Source organism: Heterodontus francisci, chromosome 17 (assembly GCF_036365525.1).
Source record: "Heterodontus francisci isolate sHetFra1 chromosome 17, sHetFra1.hap1, whole genome shotgun sequence".
NCBI classification, from domain to species: Eukaryota; Metazoa; Chordata; class Chondrichthyes; order Heterodontiformes; family Heterodontidae; genus Heterodontus; species Heterodontus francisci.
This window is the reverse complement of record NC_090387.1, coordinates 6,103,204-6,124,239: the sequence shown is the minus strand read 5'-3', so window position 1 is coordinate 6,124,239 and position 21,036 is coordinate 6,103,204. Positions and strand designations below refer to the sequence as shown.

The window sequence follows — 21,036 nt, the reverse complement described above, 5'->3', positions numbered from 1 at the left end:
TCAGTGACCCTTCTTCAGAACTGAACTCTGATTCTCTCTCCACAGATGCTGCCAGACCTGCTGAGTATTTCCAGCATTTTTTGTTTTTATTCCAGATTTCCAGCATCTGCAGTATTTTGCTTTTATATTAAGGTACATCTTGTGTTTGATTGCACTGCATCATCATTTTACTCTTCTGCACCTGCCATAAGTGTCTGAGCCCAGAGTTACAGCACGTACCCCTCGGTGAAGCACTCAGATGGCTGCCATGTCCTGTGAGGCTCGTCGGTGATAGGCCAGTTGGTCCTCGCAGTGCTGTGCCGTCGGACGTGCTGTGCTTGCCGTTTCTGCTGCATGGCCTGACTAACGCCGGCCACATACCGGGCAAACTCTGGGTCCGAGCCAACTAGACAGAGAAAGAGAGAGAGAGAGAGAAGCGCCAAAGTAGCTAGAGTTATTGACACATTCAGCTGTTTCTGAGGCAATTCCACTGTTTAATCCACTCAGCTAAACAATCAACCACAGTAACAACAAATTAATTTAACATTAGTCATCCGTCCATAATCTTCCACGACAGGATAAAGATTTTGACAGATTACTTTTCAAAATTACACATCACAGTCCCATGGAAGCAATTAGTCACAATAATGAGATGAACAGGAACTATCAAAAATCAATGTTGGGCAATACCTTGTCCTCTTTTACCCATTTTCCTCCCTTTCTTCATTGCTCTATGGCAGTTAGCCTGTTCCTAGCACACGGTTTAGAAAAGACAACACAACTCCTAAGATCCTAAGAAGGGCAGTGAGTTGCTCAGCTGCATAGACCCAGGTTACATAGGAGCAGCAGTAGACCATTCAGCCCTTCAAGCCTGCTCCGCCATTCAATAAGAACATGGCTGATCTGAACGCAGTCTCAACTCCACTTTCCTGTCTGCCTCCCATAAACCTCAACTCCCTTGTAGATCAAAAATCTATCTAACTCAGCCTTGAATAAATTCAATGACACAGCCTCCACTGTTCTCTGGGGAAGAGGATTCCACAGACTAACAACCCTCAGAGAAAAATTTTCTCATCTCCATCTTAAAATCTTATTTTTAAACTGAGTTCCCTAGTTCTAGACTCCCCCACAAGAGGAAACATCTTCCTGGTATGCACCCTGTCAAGTCTCCTCAGGATCTTATGTGTTTCAGTAAGATCACTTCTCATTCTTCTAAACTCCAATGGGTATAGGCCCAAACTGTTCAACCTTTCTTCATAAGTCCTTCATCCCAGGAATCAGTCGAGTGAACCTTCCCTGAACTGCTCCTAATGCAATTATATTATTTTTCAAATAAGGAGACCAGAACTGTACACAGTACTCCAGATGTAGTCTCACCAAGGCCCTGTACAGCTGCAGTAAAACTTCCCTACTTTTATATTCTATTCCCCTTGCAATAAACTCCAACATTCCATTTGCCTTCTTAATCACTTGCTGTACCTGCATACTTTCTGTGATTCATGTACCAGGACACCCAGATCCCTCTGTACCAGAGTTCTGCATTCTCTCTCCATTGAAATAATATACTGCTTTTCTATTTTTCCTGGCAAAATGGATAAGTTCACATTTTCCCACATTATATTCCATCAGCCAAATTTTTGCCCACTCACTTAACCTCAAACTTAAATCCCTTTGCAGACTCTTTACCTCCTCTTGATAACTACCTACTTTGATGTCAATGGAAAATTTAGCTACCATACATTCGGTCCCTTATAGAGCCGAACTCATTTGTGGCACAGAAGGCAGCCAATCGGCCCATCGGGTATATGCCAGCTGTCCATGGAGCTCTGCTCACAGTCCCACTCCCCGGCTTGATCCCCATAGCCCTGCAAGTTATTTCTCTCAAGTGGTCATTCAACTTCCTCTTGAAGTCAGTGATTGTCTCCGCTTCCATCACCCTTGTGGGGAGTGAGTTCCAGGTCATTACCACCCACTGCGTAAAAAATGTGCTTCTTCATATTCCCCCTGCATCTCTTGCCCAAAACCAACAACCTGTGTCCCCTAGTCCTTGTACCATCAGTTAATGGGAACAGCTTTTCCTTGTCTACCTTATCTAAGCCTGTCATAATCTTGGACACTTCTATTATATAAGATAATCAGAGGGTTAGATAGGGTGGATAGTGAGAGTCTTTTTCCTCGGATGGTGATGGCAAACACGAGGGGACATAGCTTTAAGTTGAGGGGTCATAGATATAGGACAGATGTTAGAGGTAGTTTCTTTACTCAGAGAGTAGTAGGGGCGTGGAACGCCCTGCCTGCAACAGTAGTAGACTCGCCAACTTTAAGGGCATTTAAGTGGTCATTGGATAGACATATGGATGAAAATGGAATAGTGTAGGTCAGATGGTTTCACAGGTCGGCGCAACATCGAGGGCCGAAGGGCCTGTACTGCGTTGTAATGTTCTAATTTCTAAAAAAATCTCCCCTCAATCTCCCAAACCCAGCTTTTCCAACCTAACCTTGTAACTAAAATCCCCCACCGCTGGAACCATTCTGGTAAATCTCCTCTGCACCCTCTCAACGACCCTCACATCCTTCCTGAAGTCTGGTGACCAGAACTAGACACGATTCTCTAGTTGGGGCCTAACCAGAGCTTTATAAAAGGTTCAGCATAACTTCCCTGCTTTTGTACTCTAATTATGAAGCCCAAGATCCCATATGTTTTACTAACCACTCTCTCAATATGTCCAGCCACCTTCAAAGATTGCTGAACATGTACCACCAGGTCTCTCTGTTCCTGCACACTCTTCAGAACTATGCTATTAATATATTGCCTCTCCCTATTCCTTCTGCCAAAATGCTTCACCTTATATTTGTCAGTATTAAATTCATTCTGCCACATCTCTGCTAGCCTATCTATGTCCTGTTGCAGGTGATCATATCATCTTCACAGTTTCCCACACCTCCTTGTCGTCAGCAAATTTTGAGATTCTACTCTGTATTCCAAGATCCAAGTCATCTATATATATCAAATAAAGCTATGGCCCGAGCACTGACCCTTGGGGAACACCACTGTCTACCAGCATCCAGTCTGAAAAGCAACGATTTACTACGACACACTGTTTTCTGTTCATAAACCAATTTTTTTATCCAATTGGACGCTAACCCTCCCATTCCATGAGCTTCAATTTTGTTAACCAGCTTTTTGTGTGGTACTTTATCAAACGCTTTCTTAAAATCCATATAAACATACACCATATTCCCTTCATCCAAGCCATTAATATAGAGTGCAAATAATTGAGGCCCTAGCACTGATCCCTGTAGCACTCAACTAGTTACAGCTTGCTAACCCAAAAAAGACCCATTTATCCTTACTCTGCTTCCTGTTAACTAACCAGTCCTTTATCCATGCTAACATGCTACCCCCTACACCATGAGCTCTTATTTTGTGTGGTAACCTTTAATGTGGCACCTTATCAAATGCCTTTTGGAAATCCAAGTACATCACATCTACACGTTCCTCTTTATCCATCTTGCTTGTTGCTTCCTCAGAGAATTCTCATAAATTAGTTAAAAATCATTTCCGTTTCACAAAAACCATGTTGACTCACCACTATTTCATCACAATTTTCTAAGTATCCTGCTATAGCCTCCTTAATAATAAATTCTAGCAATTTCCCTATGACAGATGTTAGGCTAACTAGAATGTAGTTTCCTGCTTTCTGTCTCCCTCCTTTCTTGAATAGAGGGGTTACATTTGCGATTTTCCAATCCGCTGGGACTCTTCCAGAATCTAAGGAATTTTGGAAGATTATAACCAATGCCTCTACTATCTCTGCAACCATTTCTTTTAAGACCCTAGGATGCAAGTCCTGGGGACTTGTCAGCCATATACATTGTTGATCTACTGGCTTGGAAACACCACCGACTCTCCAGATAAGCTGGTTCAGCAAGTACCTGCAACCTTTTAAGAATGATCTGTGCGAATGTCTTGCCAGCAACATTGAGGGAAATTCCCTATAGTAGTTGAAATCGCTCCAATCTCCTCGTACTTCATACAAGGTCAGGTGGAAACTCTTCAATATTGCACACCTAAGACACCAAGCTTATGTTTTCACAGGGTCGCTACTGTCCCATCAGTTAACTTAATAAGATCATAGATCAAATCTGGGACTACTGGCACAACAAGCCATTTGAGCTGACTGTGGCTGAAGTCTTTAAAGATAAAGCAGAGACACAGAAAACCATTTGGGAATAGTTTACCTGCGGGATCAAAAGGCAAAATGTCTCCCAGCATTCCAAACACTCCATCGCTCTGGACCCGGTTGGGCCATGTGTTATTCCTGGTGTTCGCCACTTTCGGCCCCAACATGTCAGACATGACATTGTCCATGATGTTGTCCATGTAGTTCCCAACAAGACCCAGGCTGTACAAGTCTGAACTCAAGTCAGAGTGCACAGCAATATTGCTCCATTGGCTCATGGACCCAATTGGAGACAGTCCCGCTCCTGGACCCTGTGATGCCTGTTGAGAAGAACTGTTTGGCCATTTCCCAGGGGCTCGAGGAGTCTGTGGCCGCGCTGATGGTGGCTGCTGACCAATGGGTTGGAGGAGGTGCTGATAATATTGCAATTGTTGCTGCTGCTGATGCTGCTGACGCTGCAAGACCTGGTGGGAATTCGGCAATGGAGTGTGTGGCACAGTCTGTGGTTGCTGGAGGGTAGCTGACTTCTGTTCTGTGGTTGAATTCCTTCTGTTAATGAGAGGCGATGCTTTTTGGGATTTGCCCATGTTGAACCCAGAGAGGAAGTCGATAACATCCTGCATTTCCTGGTCACTTGGCAACTTGATGCCTTGATCATCCTTCCCATCATCCCCTTTGAAAAAGACCTCCCTCTTATCCACAGAGAAACCATTGACCATGGGGTTGGATGTGCCTCGAGACGCTTCCTGTGAATCCACGGACTTTGGGAAACTTCCAATGTTCAGAATGCTCTGCAGCCTCAGGTCCGAGTAGCTGGGTAACTTAGCTTTTCGTTCCTCTTCAGACCCGTTGATGGAAAAGCCGCTCTTAGAAGGCGTGTTTGGGATCGAAAAGCTCCCGCCACCGCTGCTGTTACTTGTACTGCTGCTGCAGGAATTTCGCTTTGTGAAACGAGAGGTAAGCTTCGCAAAAGTCTTCTGTAGACCGCCAGAGGTCTTAACAATAGCCCCATTCCCTGCAGGAAGATCCACGTGAGTCCCAAAGTCAGTGCATTCCCGTCGTAGCTGGATCTGAATGCTTGGCAAAACTTGCTCCCTGCATCATTAAACAAAAATAGCAACTTACTATCCAACAGTGCCACGTTTTGTTATATGGATTCCATGGGGTAATTTTGAAGGAGAGAGAAACTTGAACACAACTCAATCTGTATTCACTGGTGCAAAGAGAAGTAATGTGTTAAAAATTAGGAGCGAGCTGGAACATGAATAGGAAAAGCTTATTTCCATGGGTCAATGAATCGGTAACAAGAACAGAAGCTTAAGATTAGTACTAAAAATGAAGGGGAAGGGTTATTCCACACAAAGGGTTATGAGAACATGGAATGAACTAGCACAAATTGTCATTGATGCTAAAAATCAGTCATGACAGTTAAGATGGAATTAAATAAATACAGTGAGCCAATATAAAACAACGCAGGGATTGAGCAAGGATCGGAGTAGGGAGCTGTACTGCAGGGAAAGACAACACTGATATAGGTACAATGGACCACTTGGCTTTGTTCAGTGTCAAATTCTTTCTATGTGTGTGTAACTGCAAACACAGAACTACTTTAGAAATCACGGTGGTAAAGAACTTCTAAGCCAAGTATAAACCAGATCATTCACACAATCTCACTCATTTCCCTCACCTCCAGGGCACATCAATTTCAGAACAATGTGAGCTTATCCACTTTGGTAGGAGGAATAGATGTGCAGAGAATTTCTTAAATGGTTAAGAGATTAGAAAGTGTAGATGTGCAAAGGGACCTGGGTGTCCTCATCAATAAGTCACTGAAAGCTAACATGCAGGTGCAGCAAGCAATTAAGAAGGCTAATGGTATGTTAGCCTTTATTGCAAGAGGATTTGAGTAAAGGAGTAGTGAAGTCCTGCTTCAATTGTGTAGAACTTGGTCAGACCGCGCCTGGAGTACTGTGTGCAGTTTTGGTCCCTTTACCTTAGGAAGGATATTATTGCCATAGAGGGAGTGCAACAAAGGTTCACCAGACTTGGTTCCCGGGCTGGCAGGATTGTCCTATGAAGAGAGATTGGGGAAACTGGGCCTGTATTCTCTAGCGTTTCAAAGAATGAGAGGGGATCTCATTGAAACCTACAAAATACTTAAAAGGGATAGACAGGGTAGATGCAGCTAAGATGTTTCCCCTGGTTGGGGAGTCTAGAACCAGGGGACACAATTTCAAAATAAGGGGGAAGCCACTCAGGACAGAGATGAGGAGAAATTTCTTTACTCAGAGGGTTGAGATTCTTTGGAATTTTCTACCCGAGAGGGCTGTGGAAGCTGTCATTTAGTATGTTTAAAGCAGAGATTGACAGATTTCTAAATACCAATGACATAAAGGGATATGGGGAAGATGTGTGGGGAAAAGGCATTGAAGTGGATGATCAGCCATGACTGTATTGAATGGCGGAGCAGGCTCGATGGGCTGAATGGCCTACTCCTGCTCTTATGTTCCTATGTAACAGGACTATTTGAAACAGGTCAGCAGGAAAGTGAACATTCCCACCCCTCCAATGATGATTGAAGGAAAAGACATTTCCTTGATTTGTTTACAGTTACTAGAACACAAACCAAGAATGGCCATAAGTAAAACCTAAAAAATGAGGAAGAAGGGAGGTCAGTGGACTCATCACTCAATCATCATCAATAGGGAATAAGTTGTGAAGGAGTGAGGCAGAAATGATCAGCAGTAATAACTTTTAATCACAAATCAGGTACATTTCTGTTTTCAGTGATCAAGAGGACAGATACAGGATTAAGAAAGACTTAGAACAGAGGAAAAACATTTTTTTAAAAAAAATAACAGTGTTGCAAGGCTGACTGCTGACTGCCTGACCAGATTTAGCAACTGAAGCAGACTTTTAAGAAAAGCTAGGCTGAATGGTTGAAGAAAGGGGAAAATAAAATAAGCACAAGGAATATAGGGTTAGGGGGAATAAAACAGCCATGGCAACAGGACAGAAACATGGGATCAGGATCTCAGCTCTTGGGGATAAACACCAATACAGACTGGTTAGGCTGAATGACCATGTTGCTAGCTCTATGTAGAGAGAACGGATTGAGAGATTATAACAAGAAGGTGAGACTGATCTATGAAAAGGAATGCACTTGCTGGGGCTAACAAGCTTTTTCTGTTCCTAAAGGTTCCCAATTTTTAACTGCTGAATGTGTTCAGTACTGTACCTTCGTTCTTTCCACCTGGACAGGTCAAAAACCGCCGTGTATAACACATCCACCAGCCCTAGCGTTTTCTCAGGGTCCAGGCATCTTTGTAAGAGAGACATAGTGGCAGGATCCTCCTTTAAACACCTTGAGGGGGATAGTAAAAAAAAAAGGTAAGAGGGAGAAAAAATAATTGTATTTCCACCCCACCTCCTCTATTTCTTTGGTCTCTGCACTGTACACCCCTTCCTAACTCTTGGTGCCTGCTCCAGAGGCAGCTGCTGTGATTGAGTGGCTGGATTTCAAATTTAATGGTGTCAGCCATGGCTCAGTGGGGAGCACTCTCTCTCACCCAAGTCAGAAGTTGTGGGTTCAAGTCCTAGTCCAGAGATTTGACTGCACAATTAAGCTGACACTCCCAATGTGGTATTGAGGGAGTGCTGTACAGTCAGAGGTGTCTTTCAGATGAGATGTTAAATTAAAGTCCCATCTGTCCTCTCAGACAGACGCAAAATATTCAATGGTACTATTCAAATAATAGGGGTGTTGTCCTGCTGTCCTGGTTAATATTTATACCTTAATCAACGTCTCTAAACCTGTTTAGTCAGTCAACTATCTCATTGCTCGTTGTAAGACATTGATGAGCACAAATTGGCTCCCACATTTCTCTACATTACAACAGTGACTACACTTCAAAAGTACTTCATTGGCTTTCAAATGCTTTGGGGTGTCCCAAAAATTAGAGTTCACCGATTACCTTGCCGTGTGTACCCACACATACTGATTAGCCTTGCTCATCTGCGAGGACATATCCCATTCAATATTTCCTCAAAGCTGCACAGCCACACAGCAACCCTAAACTCCCTGCACAAGCCATGCATAAGTCGGCCCCTTTAAATTACCATGCGTGCGCAGTCGTGCTAAATAATTTGAAGAGGCCACGTACATAAACATAAAAGCAAAATACTGCGGATGCTGGAAATCTGAAACAAAAACAAGAAATGCTGGATTCACTCAGCAGGTCTGGCAGCATCTGTGGAAAGAGAAGCAGAGTTAACGTTTCGGGTCAGTGACCCTTCTTCGGAACTCGCTGACACAATGGGTCTGCCGGGACAGTCCCGTTTGTGGATTTTGGGAAGGAGATAGAAGCGGGCTGTCCGGGGTTGCGGGACTATGAGGTTGGAAGCTGTAGAGGGAAGATCTCCAGAGGAGATGAGGTCAGTGACAGTCCTTTGGACGGTGGCTTGATGTTCGGTGGTGGGGTCATGGTCCAGAGGGAGGTAGGAAGAGGTGTCTGTGAGTTGGCGTTGAGCTTCTGCAAGGTAGAGGTCGGTACGCCATACAACAACAGCACCACCCTTGTCTGCAGGTTTGATGACCATGTCGGGGTTAGACCTGAGAGAACGGAGTGCCTCAAGTTCAGAGGGGGACAGGTTAGAGTGAGTGAGGGGGGCAGAGAAATTGAGACGACCAATGTCTCGCCGACAGTTTTCAATGAAGAGATCAAGAGCGGGTAAGAGGCCAGGGTGAGGGGTCCAGGTAGAGGGAGAATACTGGAGGCGGGTGAATGGGTCTGCTGGTCGGGGGGAGGACTCCTGGTCAAAGAAGTGAGCCCGGAGGCGGAGGCGACGGAAGAAGAGCTCAACGTCATGCCGAGCGCGAAATTCATTGAGGTGGGGGCGTAAGGGGATAAAACTGAGTCCTTTGCTGAGTACAGAACGCTCAGCATCAGAGAGGGGGAGGTCAGAGGGTATAGTGAATACACGGCAAGGGGTCAGATCAGAAGGGGTGGGGTCAGAGGGAAGTGAAGCGGAAGGAGGATCTGGAGGGGCATTAGTCCCCATCAGCTGCTGGAGCTTGCGTTCCTTAACACCTGAAAGGAAGAAAAAAAGTTTTTTGTTAATGCGTCGGATGAGACGTAAGATGAGATGAAACTGCGGAGTAGAACAGATTTGAGATAAGGTGAGACGGTGCTGCTGGAGAGAGAGGTCCAGTGTGTGCATATGGCGGCGCATAGCACTGAGTGTGGATCTCAGGATGCGGCGAGAGTAGCAGTCCGAGGAACGTTGTATTTCTCGGAGATACCTGTGATCCTGGGTGGTTTCAAAGCATGATGGGTGAAACTGCAGTTGGAATCCACGTGGAATCAGTCGGAGCCGGAGACAGTCACTGAGGAAGGAGATGTGGCTGTGAAAACGAGTTTTGGTAGATACCTTATCAAACACCAGGAGGGAAATAGAAAGCAATGAAGGTGAACAAGGTAAAAGAGACAAACGAAAATCCCGTCGGAGAGAAGAGCAGAACTTCTTCAAGGTAGGCATTCCTGGAAGAGAAGTGGCAGTGAATTAAACACTAAAATAAAAGCAAAATACTGCGGATGCTGGAAATCTGAAACAAAAACAAGAAATGCTGGATTCACTCAGCAGGTCTGGCAGCATCTGTGGAAACAGAAGCAGAGTTAACGTTTCGGGTCAGTGACCCTTCTTCGGAACGTACATAAACATATTGCCCATTCACTCCGAATAAAAATTAGAGGGAATGTTGCTCCCATCCCTAGTACAAATACCAGCCTTTAGGAGAGGACTAGATAAAGAAAAAAATAATCTGATGATTGTTTTGGCGTTTCCAGAAAATTGCAGTAAATAAGCACTCATTAAAGTTCAAATAAAATTCTGAGTGGTGCAACATATTTAAACCAGAAACTTTACAACCCACAAAATGTTATCAACAAACCACTGATCCCCTTCATTAGTACCATCTGTGTAATGACTCAATTCTCAGTCTATGTCAATATGGAGAGTAGTGAATGGGTCCAGGGAGAAAATTATATATCCCAGTAACTTGCTCACCACACATACTGCTTATAATGTAACAGCAACCGAGATTTCACCATTCTATTCAGAGTCAATGTTATGAAAATACAAACATTTATTACATCAGCACTTACATCTGCCCTCAAGCTAGAAATTTAGCATGTGGTGAGAAGGAAGGAGTGTCAAACACAGACCTTTCAGTTGCAGGATCTGGGTTCAAATCTAACCCACACTGACTGGATTAAGTATTCCTCTCTCTAGTGACTGAGAGAGAAGTCTCAATCCCACTCGAGGAGTACAGGCCAACAGTACAAAACTCTCTCACTTTAACAATCTCACTAAGAAGCCACAGGATTATTGGTCCAGGAACTAATACTTCTGAGATTGAGGCAGATGGCTGGGTAGTGTAGAGGAAGCTTTCCTTGGCATCTAACCAATGTTGTATATGGCCTAAGAGTGTTTGGTGTTGATACTCTAAGCCCAGAACAGAAAGTGTTCTGGTCCCAACAAGATGAGCACATGCTCAAAAAATGATCACGCAATGGTCAGTTGAGAACCAATAACCCAAGGGCTCACCTCTGCATGTGCCTTTGCAAATTTCCACTGCCCCTAGGAGATGGACGAGTCAGGGATCACTCCCGCTATACCCCTTAAAAAGAAATACACCTACCATGTTGAAGGGACCTGAACCACAATCCGCGAACCCTCCAGGCTGATCTGTGGGGCGTAAGCTTCTTTGTTCTCGATTTGTGCTGTGTCCACCACCACCTGATAATTCCAAAAAAAACCAACTGTTCAGTCCAGCATCACCCCTATCAATGGCCACTCCTGCCTTTAGGGGAAATAAATCCTACTTTACTGATGAATCTGCACAAGTAACTTTCCCTCGCCAATTTTCTCTTCCCTCTTCCCCCACTTCTCTGAAGACAATGACCTTCCTGGATTACAGGTGCTGGTCATCCTCTGAAATCTCACCCAACTGAGCAATCTACTAACCGTATTACCCAGACTTGGGAGTGGGGAAAGCCTCATCCTATTCTCAGCTGACACATACATAGCAATCAGAAGCAGGGAGCTTGATTGTTTTCCACCTTGCTTAACCCAGAGTGTTCATGGCTAAATACAGTGCTTCTGTTAGCCTGTAAATTGAGGCACCCTCCAACCCTGGCTAAGCATAGATCAAATAAGGCCTAAGAGATTGGAGATCAAACTTAGGAACCCTCCTGCTGTGCATGGCTTATCTGGTTACTGGATAAACTGACTGAATCAGCTGGGAAATAGCTGATTACCAATTTTCCCGCTAAACTGAGCAGCCACGCAGCAGCCTGGAAGGTACCGTGCAGGCCTGGTTTTGTGATAAATATCACGCATGTGCAGCTAGTAGATTTAAAGGGACCACGCACTAAAAAAAGCTGGCTGCACAGCAACTAAATCTGAAAGGGAACATTGCTGATGACAACAGATTATGGGGGAGGAGCAGTCATTGAAGGTTGGTGTCAGAGCATCAATGAATACCTGGGAGGAAATCAATTGCCTCTCACCCTTTCAGCTGGGATTGTACTTAATTCCAGGAGATAATGAGGAAGGAAGTAAAAGACCCTGACAGAAAGGCATAAGGGTCACCTTGACTACAATATAGAAAACAGGTTAACCTTTCACAGGTTATGACCAATGTACAAGACTCAGCTAATGAATTTAAACATATAAAACTGGAGTCACTTGTGCTGATGGTTTATGCACATTAACAAGGAGGCACAAACTTAATTCAAATAGGAACCTTTAAGGATGTCAACCTTGGCTCACTGGGTAGCACTTTCACCTCTGGGTTATCAGGTTGTGGGTTCAAGCTCCACTCCATAATCTTGAGAATATAATCAAGGCTAACACTTCAGTACAGTAGTGTTGCACTGTCAAAGGTGACTTTTTCAGATGAGACGTTAAACTGAGACTCGGTCAGGAAGATGAAAGAGCCAACATCATTATTCGAAGAGCAGGGGAATTTTCTCAGTATCCTGAGCATTCTTTATGCCTCAAAAAAGGTGAACTGGTCACTTACCTCCCGGCTGTTTGTGGGAGCTGTGTACCAACCGGTTACCATATTTCCCTAACAGTGATTACACTTCAAAAATACTTGATCGCAGGTGAACCAAGTTGTAAATCCTCACCTAGCCACCCCATGGCACAGCTGCTGCCCAATGCCATCAGAAACCGGTGCATTACAAATCCATTTTACCTCCAATATCGATCGTAATCGAATGAAAGCTGCAATCACTTACCAGTCCTGCCTGTCCAAACAGTAACTGCACAGCAGTTTTGCAGGCACCTCGCCAAGTGGACGGGCAGACCTGATTAAGGATCTCTGTTGGGGACTCATCTCGCGGGGAGACTTCGTTCTGTCCAGCTGCTTCCTTGATGAGCTGCACCATCGCTTGCTGCAAGGGGAAGCAAACAAAGCCTACGTGAGCTTTCTGTATGACAGCTATGTGTTAAAACAAATCTCTTCCCTTCAATATGAACCTTTACAGTTTGAGAAAAATAGAACAGGCTTGTGAAAACACAAGGTAGGCTGAAGAAATAGATGAGATGGCACCATCTCCAATGATGAATTATTTCCTTATACAGCCGAGTAACAGGGGAGCTACCTGCCTCATCCGATAATTTGCAGGCTTTTGAAATCTGAGTCTGACACCACTCAATACTACCTCCTTTTGTTCTTCCCTGCTCTTTTCAAGGGCAATGGCGTCCTGCACTCGGTGCTCAGCCCCTCATTTGAGTCTTCAATATATAAAAGTGCTGACTTACAGATCAACGCTCCAATCTCTTCCAAATGGATCATTCCCTTTTCTTTCACATTGATTACTCTACAGCATTTGAGTAATAATCTATACACTGAATTCATAAAATAAGTTTGTACTTTTTCCTTAAAAATGGGGATGAATCAAAACAAGGATGGCCATTGCACAACTAAAAGTTTTGAAGAACTCCACAAAGGCTCAGCTAGAGTCCATCCAGTGAATTGCTGAGTCATGCAGTCCAGGGAGGTCCTAGTTACGATCCCCAGTCTGTGCTGAGTTAGTTTCCAGCTAGGGCAATGGTAGAGAGTTACAACTGAGTTGTGAGCCTCGGCAAAGGAGGGGAAAAGTGGTCCCTGCTGGAATAATGGCCATTGGCAAGTGACCAGTGCCCAAATGCAACCCTAGCAAGGCGGCAACATCTTTAGGAACAGCAGAGAAAGTTTTACAGGAAAGTAAAATTCTAAACCATTCTTGGTGTGTATAATCATTGCAGAGCAGCAGTCAACAAGGCAAAGAGTGTGTTGCTTGGAGAGTCAAAACAGAAAGTCAAATGGCAGAGTGCCCTGGTCAAACTGCACTTCAGAGGACTGCAGCCAGTTCTAGTCACTACGACACAAGAGAAACATTCAAGCCCTGGGGCCAATGCAAGCATGTGCTATTCGATTGATCCCCAGCACCAGGGCACGGAGCGGTGAGGAACGTTTGGAAAAACCTGGGCATTTCAGCCTTGAAGGGAGGTGATTAAAATGGCACCTTATAAAGCAACACAAAACAATTAAACCATAACACGACTGCAAACCAAAATGAGAGAATGGTTCACAACTAGTAAAAGGTAAATTTAGGCCTAATGGAAGAGAATTACAGTGATCAACATGGAACAGACTTTGTGTCGAGTAGTTGAGACAAAAATCTTGGCATCACTTAAAAAACAGCTGGAAGTTGTGAGGGCAGCGGGTGGCTATAGTTTTCTTCCAGCTGGAGGAAATAGCTTAGGCCAAATGATCTCCTTCACTCCTATCCATTTGTGAGCAATACACCCAATCTCACGTAGGGTTATTAAGGAATATCTTGAAAAAAAAACAATTTTTTCCCTGCAGTGCAGTTTGTGTAACATATCAGACTTCCATCTGCAGCGCTAAGGTACAATATACCACATAAACAGAAGTCCCACAAGGGTACAATTAAAAACTTGTTTTTAAAAAGCATGTTGATGTCAGTACTAGGGACTGGTGGAAAATAAGGTGCAGGGGGAGCTGCACAACATCCATTAATCTGGCCATTAATCACATAACCAATCCACTTGGCTGACCACAAACATCTCCAGCATGCTTTGATCAGTGAGTTCCCATGCACTTACAATGATTCATCCTTTTTCCATTCAATTACACTGCAGTTCACCAGAACTTTCCTTTGCATGTTCCCTCACAGGGATATCACTCTCTATTTAAAGTTTATATTTGCCCTCTTAATCCCTTGGTGGCCTAAACTTCTCAAGCTGGGGAGGATCTGGCCCACAAACCGCCTTTGTTTAGAGAATCATACGGCACAAGAAGAGGCCATTCGGCCCACTGTACCTGTGCCAGCACTTTGAAAAAGCTATCCAATTAGTCCCACTCACTTACAATTTCCCCATAGTCCTGTAAATGTTTCCTTTTCAAGTTTTATCCAATTCCCTTTTGAATGTTACTACTGAATCTGCTTTCACCACCCTTTCAGACACCAAGTTTTTTCTGATCACAACTCTGCATAAAAAAATTATCCTTATCTCACCTGTTTTTTTGGCAATTATATTAAATTTCTGCCCTCTGGTCACTGACCCTCCTGCCACTGCAAAAAGTTCCTTCTCATTATACTCAGTAATTCACCAGCAAGGGTACAGGTTGGCTCACCTCACTTCTCCGAACACCCCATCCTCGCTACCCCTACAAATAGAAGTGAGGTGACTGCAAGAGGCAACCTCAGAACTCCTTGAAGGTTTGCAATCTCTCACCTTTTGTAATCCCTAGATCTTGGGATTCAATCCTATGTAACCAAGTTTGGCACTATTCCCAGGACAGGTAGAATGTGTGTTTATATTTGCTACGTATGAATATAACACTTTTAATGTAATTTCCAGAACAGGTATATTGAGACCAGCATTAAGACTACTGGTGGAGGCAGTGGCATGGCTGAGGTGCTAAATAAGTACTTTGCTCAATGTTTACCAAAGCGACAGTAAACAAGGAAGTTGTTGGATGAGATAAGGGATAGATAAGGGCAGGTACTGGAAAGGATGGCAATAGAGTGTATAAGTCATCTGGTCTGGTTAGAATACATTCTGGGCTGCTTGGAAGAGAAGCTGGCCACAATTTTCTAATCCTATTCAGATAGGGGTGGTGCCAGAGGAATTTTTTTAATCTTGGTGTTCTAGTGCCACAGCATGGACCCACCTGGAGTATTGCCTTCAGGTCTGGGCACCACACCTCAGGAGGAATATACTGACCTTGGGGAAGCTGCAGTGCAGATTCACCAGAATGATATTGGGACTCAAGAGGTTGAATTATGAAAGGTTGCATTGACTTGGCTTGTATTAACTTGAATTTAGACTGTTGAGGGGGTAACCTAATTATGTTGTTTAAACTAATAAAGGGATTTGATAAGGTAGATAAAACAAAAACTACTTCCTCTGGTACAGAAGTCCAGGACCTTAAAATTTGAGCTAGGCCACACAGACATAAAATCAGGAAGCACTTTTTTCACAATAAGGGTAATGGAAATGTAGAGCTCTCCCCCAAATGGCTGTCGATGCTGGGGGTCAAGTGGAGCTTTCAAGACTGAGATTGACAGATTTTTATTAGGCAAGGGTATTGAGGTGTATGGGGCAATGGTGGGTAAATAGGGTTGACATACACATCAGCCATGATCTAATTTAATGACAGAATAGTCTCGAGGAGCAAAATGGTCTCCTCTTGTTCCTAGTGTTGCGGGGAGTTGATGAGAATTGTCAGCGATGATGAAAGACCCTTGAAATGATGAACACTTCTACCATCCCAACTCACCCCCACGAACCCCCCTTCCCAAAAATGTGTCTGAGGGAAGTCGAGTATCCTTACAGACATCAGCAGGATTGAAAAAATTAAACGGCATTCTGTTAAATGTATCACTGAACAGCTAGATTTCACAGGTTAGAACAAAATCACATAAGCCTCGCCCAGGAAAAGATCTGCTACCTTTATAAACGCAAGCACTTTAACAACCTCAAGGTTCTTGGAGTTCTCTGATGGGATTTTTGGCCCCCTCACCCCCTCAATTCCCCTCTCCACAACCACAGCCCAAAACCCAGCTAACTTGCTGTTAAATAACTTTCATTAAAATCTCCACGTTTATGGTTCTTTACTTATCCATTGTTCTCGCCTCCTAAAACAATTGTTGTCTACTACATTAGCCACTAACCACATGAAGCATGGCAGAGGGAGGGTCATGTGGAACATTGACCGGTGGGGAGAATGGTCTGTTCCTGTGCTGTACATTGCATGTAATTGGGAATCCAGACATGACTTACTGCATTTCTGACATAATCTTGGTCAGGTAATCCCAATACTCATATTTGAACACCATATGCATGTAAACTTTAATGTTTTTGTGTGCTTGTTGGCAAAATGGTAAGGCGACTTTCATTGGAGGCAGTTCAGAGAAGGTTCACTAGGATTATTCCTGGGATGAAGAGGTTGTTGTATGAGGAAAGATTGAGCAGGTTGGGCCTATATTCATTAAAGTTCAGAAGAATGAGAGGTGACCTTATTGAAACATACAAGATTATGAGGGGGGCTTGACAGGGCCGATGCTGAGAGGATGTTTCCCCTTGTTGGGGAATCTAGAACTAGGGGGCAGAGTTTCAGAATAAGGGGTCACTCATTTAAGACAGAAATGAGAAGGAATTTTCTTCTCTCAAAAGATCGTAATAATTTGGAATTATCTACCCCAGTGAGCAGTGGAGGCTGGGAAGTAAGGATGAAAATTACGGAGGCACTGACCTTAATCTTCCAATCCTCCTTAGATACAGGTGTGGTGCCAGAGGTCTGGAAAATTGTAAGTGTTACACCTTTGTTCAAAAAGGGTGCAAGGACAAGCCCAGCAACTACAGGCCAGTCAGTTTAGCCTCGGTGGTGGGAAAACTTTTAGAAACAATAATTCCGGACAAAATTAATAATCACTTGGACAAAAGTGAATTAAGGAAACCCAGCACGGAGTTTTTAAGGACAAATCGTGCTAACTAACTTTCTTCAGTTTTTAGATGTGGTAACAGAGAGGGTTGATGAGGTGTACATGGACTTTCAAAAGGCGTTTTACAAAGTACCACATAACAGGCATGTCAGCAAAGTTAGAGCCCATGGACTAAAACGGATAGTGGCAGCATGGATATGAAATTGGCTGAGTGACTTTTTTTTCAGACTGGAGGAAGGTATATAGTGGGGTTCCCCAGCAGTCAGTGTTAGGACCACTGCTTTTCTCGATATATATTAATCACCGAGACTTTAGTGTACAGGGCCCAATTTCAAACTTTGTGGATGACACAAAATTTGGAAGTATTGTGAACTGTGAGGAAGATAGTGCTAAACTTCAAGAGGGCATAGACAAGCTGGTGGAATGGGCAGACAAGTGGCACATGAAAGTTAATGTGGAGAAGCGTGAAGTGATGCACTCTGGTAAAGAAGAATAAGAGGCAATATAAACTAAAGGGTACAATTCTAAAGTGGGTGCAGCAGAGGGCCCTTGAGGTATATGTGCACAAATCACTGAAGGTTGCAAGGCAGGTTGAGAAATTGCTTAATAAAGCATACGGAATCCTGGGCTTTATAAATAGGGCAAAGAGTACAAGAACAAGGAAGTTATGCTAAACCTGTATAAACATTGGTTCGGCCTCAACTGGAGTATTGTGTCCAGTTCTGGACATCACACTTTAGGAAGGATGTGAAGGCATAAGAGAGGGTGCAGAAAAGATTTTTGATAGTGATTCCAGGGATGGCAAACTTCAGTCGTATGGAAAGGTTGCAGAAGCTGGTGCTTCTCCTTGGAGAAGATTAAGAGATGATTTGATAGAGGTGTTCAAAATCATGAGGGGTCTGGACAGAGTAGATAGGGAGAAATTGTTCCTATTGGCCAAAGGATCCAGAACCAAAGGACACCGGTTTAAGATGATTGGCAAAGAAGCAACAATGACATGAGGAAAAACTTTTTTATGCAAGTGGTTAGGATCTGGAATGCACTGCCTGAGAGTGGTAGAGGCAGATTCAATCAAGGCCTTCAAATGAGAAATGGATAATTATCTGAAGAGAAAAAATATGCAGGGCTATGAGGAAAAGGCAGGGGAGTGGGACTAGGTGAATTGCTCTTGTAGAGAGCCAGCACAGACAGGGCGGCCCGTAAGGCCCCCTTCTGTGCTGTAACCATTTTGTGATGCTAAATTCAAGGCTCAGTTAGACAGATTTTTGATCTATAAGGCAGTCAAGGGTTCTGGGGGGGGCCAGGCAGGAAGTGGAGTTGTGGCCGCAATCAGATCAGCCATGATCTTACTGAATAGAAGAGCACACTTGAGGGGCTGAATGGCCTACTCCTGCTCCTATTTCTCATGTTCTTATGAAAAGCAGAGTTTCCGAGTGTTTTTGAGTGTTGTGAGTGCTTTATGTTCTTGTTGGGGTTAGTGGAGGAAGATGGAGTTGAGGTAGAAGATCAGCCATGATCTCTCTGAATGGTGGAGTAGGCTTGAAGGGCCAAATGGTCTATTCTAGCTCCCATTTCTTGTTTTCACTTTCTTGGTTACTGAATGGTGGCACATGTTTATTCAGTAAATATACACACGACATACATTTACCTGTATTGTGCGAGTGTAAGTAAGGTATTTCCTATTAGGATGGGGTCACTATAGCCACGCCTGAAGGTAGTCAGTGACTTCTACTGACCAACACTTCAAAGGTGCTGAACGAGACAGGGACATGGTTTCACAGGCACTGATGGGAGTGCTCTGCCGTCAGCTGCTGCTGCACTCCCTCCATCCCCCTTCTCCTCCTGGGCTATTTTATTCTGTGAAGTTACATCATTTCAGCCACCTGTATCATTCAAAAGTTCTTGACAGAAATTAAAACACTCCAACATCAGGAACCAATAACAATGGAGTGAGATACAAGGCTACGTAGAACCCAGCACATCACAGACATTGCCAGGCTATACCGTAGGGACACACCGAAACACAGAAGTACTGAAACGACGACAGCTCGAAGGTCTCAAAGGAAATTACCAGCTTGAAGGGAATGTTGCTGCCCTTTCAGAATACCGATGTGTTGAGGGGAAAATTTTATATAATCAAAACCTTCTGTCACATCTGTGAACACACACACACGCACTGAACCAAATGCATTTGATATAAGCAGCTGTCAAGAACAATAGTCATTTCAGCCTGAGTACATCACATGCTTGGACTCAGCTCTCCATTTGCAAAAAACTATTAAACAGTCAATTTAATCAACCCTTCAAGAACTGCTGTAGCATTGCTGGATTATAAATTTGTTATCCAAGGAATGGTTGATATGTTCAGATCAGGAGTGCCCAGTTGCAAGTTAACTGATCGCAGGCAGTGGGTCAGTGGTGGGTGTTAGAATGAGCCCCTGTGTCAAAGGATGGAAAATTCAGCAAGGGTTTCTGTTCCTGATGACTATTCAGCGACCTCCGATGGATGAGTGCATGTGGATGTTGAGCTGGGACAATTCATTGGCCCAATTGTGATGTTTCTCCCTGCCAATGATACCAGTAAAGCTCACACATCAACAATGGACATTGCGTGAGGTGCTGGAGGGTATTTGAAGCCTACGGAACAGTGTGCAGGAGCATTGATAAAAGTCTTAATAAAGTGAAAGGGTCAGGCATAGGAACACAGGTCCAAAAGAAGCATCGTGATCAATCTAGCTGGTCCCAAAATGGAAAAGAAATATCAGATTGTATTCTTGTCCAGCTCTTCGGTTCCTCATCAAAAACTATCCCATTTCCTCTGGAAACCCACCAACTACCTGCCTCCAATGAAACCCAGGACAGTCTACTCCACCTACTAATTTCCTCCATTGCTTTCACATTGAACTGTAAGGCACTTCCTTAAAAAAAAATCATATGAATGTGCCACTGCAAATATATCCCTTCGACCGCACAACCCACTGGACTGTGAAAGGCAGGAATTGCATTTTGAGGTCTCTCCAGATACTGGTTTCATACCAGTACAAGGGGCTGCTTTCATATCAGACACACACTTACTGCACACCTACACCATATGCACAAAGTATTGTGGTAGGTTGTGTTCTGTGGGTAAACAATACCCCCATTTACTGTCAATAACCAGAAACAGTAACTCCAGACCCCACAAACTGTGATACATGGTACAAACTGCAAACCAGCTTAATAAAATTAGAAGCAAAATACAAGACACATAAGTCACAGTTCCGAAGAAGGGTCACTGACCCGAAACGTTAACTCTGCTTCTCTTTTCACAGATGCTGCCAGACCTGCTGAGTGGTTCCAGCATTTCTTGTTTTTATTACACATAAGTCACAGTTTCACTCAACTTACTGTACTTGTCACAAAACAATGAAACATCTCAATGCTCATTCCACTCTCTAATGCCCACAATGCAAAGTTTGCATGTGAAGTCCTGTACTCTCGGATTGGCTGATCGGCCCTTGTTGCCTAAAGAAGATAGGCTATTTCCTTGGCATATATCCTGTGCAACCTTCTGAGGTCCCAGATACCGCACAAAGTCAACTGCAATTGCTCACAACTAATCAAAGTTGATGTACTGCAGGAAAGTCCCATAGGCTTCAAACACCCTCCAATATATTAAATAAAAGCAAAATACTGCAAATCTGAAATAAAAACAAGAAATGCTGGAAATACTGAGCAGGTCTGGCAGCATCTGTGGTGAGAGAAACAGAGTTAACGTTTCAGGTCAGTGACCCTTCATCAGAACTGACACCCTCCAATGTTGGAGTGGTCAAGGATGCTGCTCAGATTCCAGCCTCAGGCCATTC

The 21,036-nt window shown here is 43.8% G+C and overlaps 1 protein-coding gene across 6 annotated transcripts in view; it reads right to left on the bottom strand.

Annotated features, from left to right (window-relative positions):
• Nucleotides 1-21,036, bottom strand: part of LOC137378698 (granule associated Rac and RHOG effector protein 1-like) — a 193,619-nt gene that overhangs the window by 8,809 nt on the left and 163,774 nt on the right. For all 6 annotated transcript variants that reach the window (XM_068049046.1, XM_068049043.1, XM_068049044.1 and 3 more), the window contains 5 exons: nucleotides 12,470-12,625; nucleotides 10,864-10,961; nucleotides 7,402-7,527; nucleotides 4,222-5,258; nucleotides 220-385 (listed from right to left, as the gene is read on the bottom strand). In XM_068049046.1, the coding sequence (XP_067905147.1) occupies nucleotides 220-385; nucleotides 4,222-5,258; nucleotides 7,402-7,527; nucleotides 10,864-10,961; nucleotides 12,470-12,625 (1,583 nt within the window). The remainder of the gene's footprint in view (nucleotides 1-219; nucleotides 386-4,221; nucleotides 5,259-7,401; nucleotides 7,528-10,863; nucleotides 10,962-12,469; nucleotides 12,626-21,036) is intronic.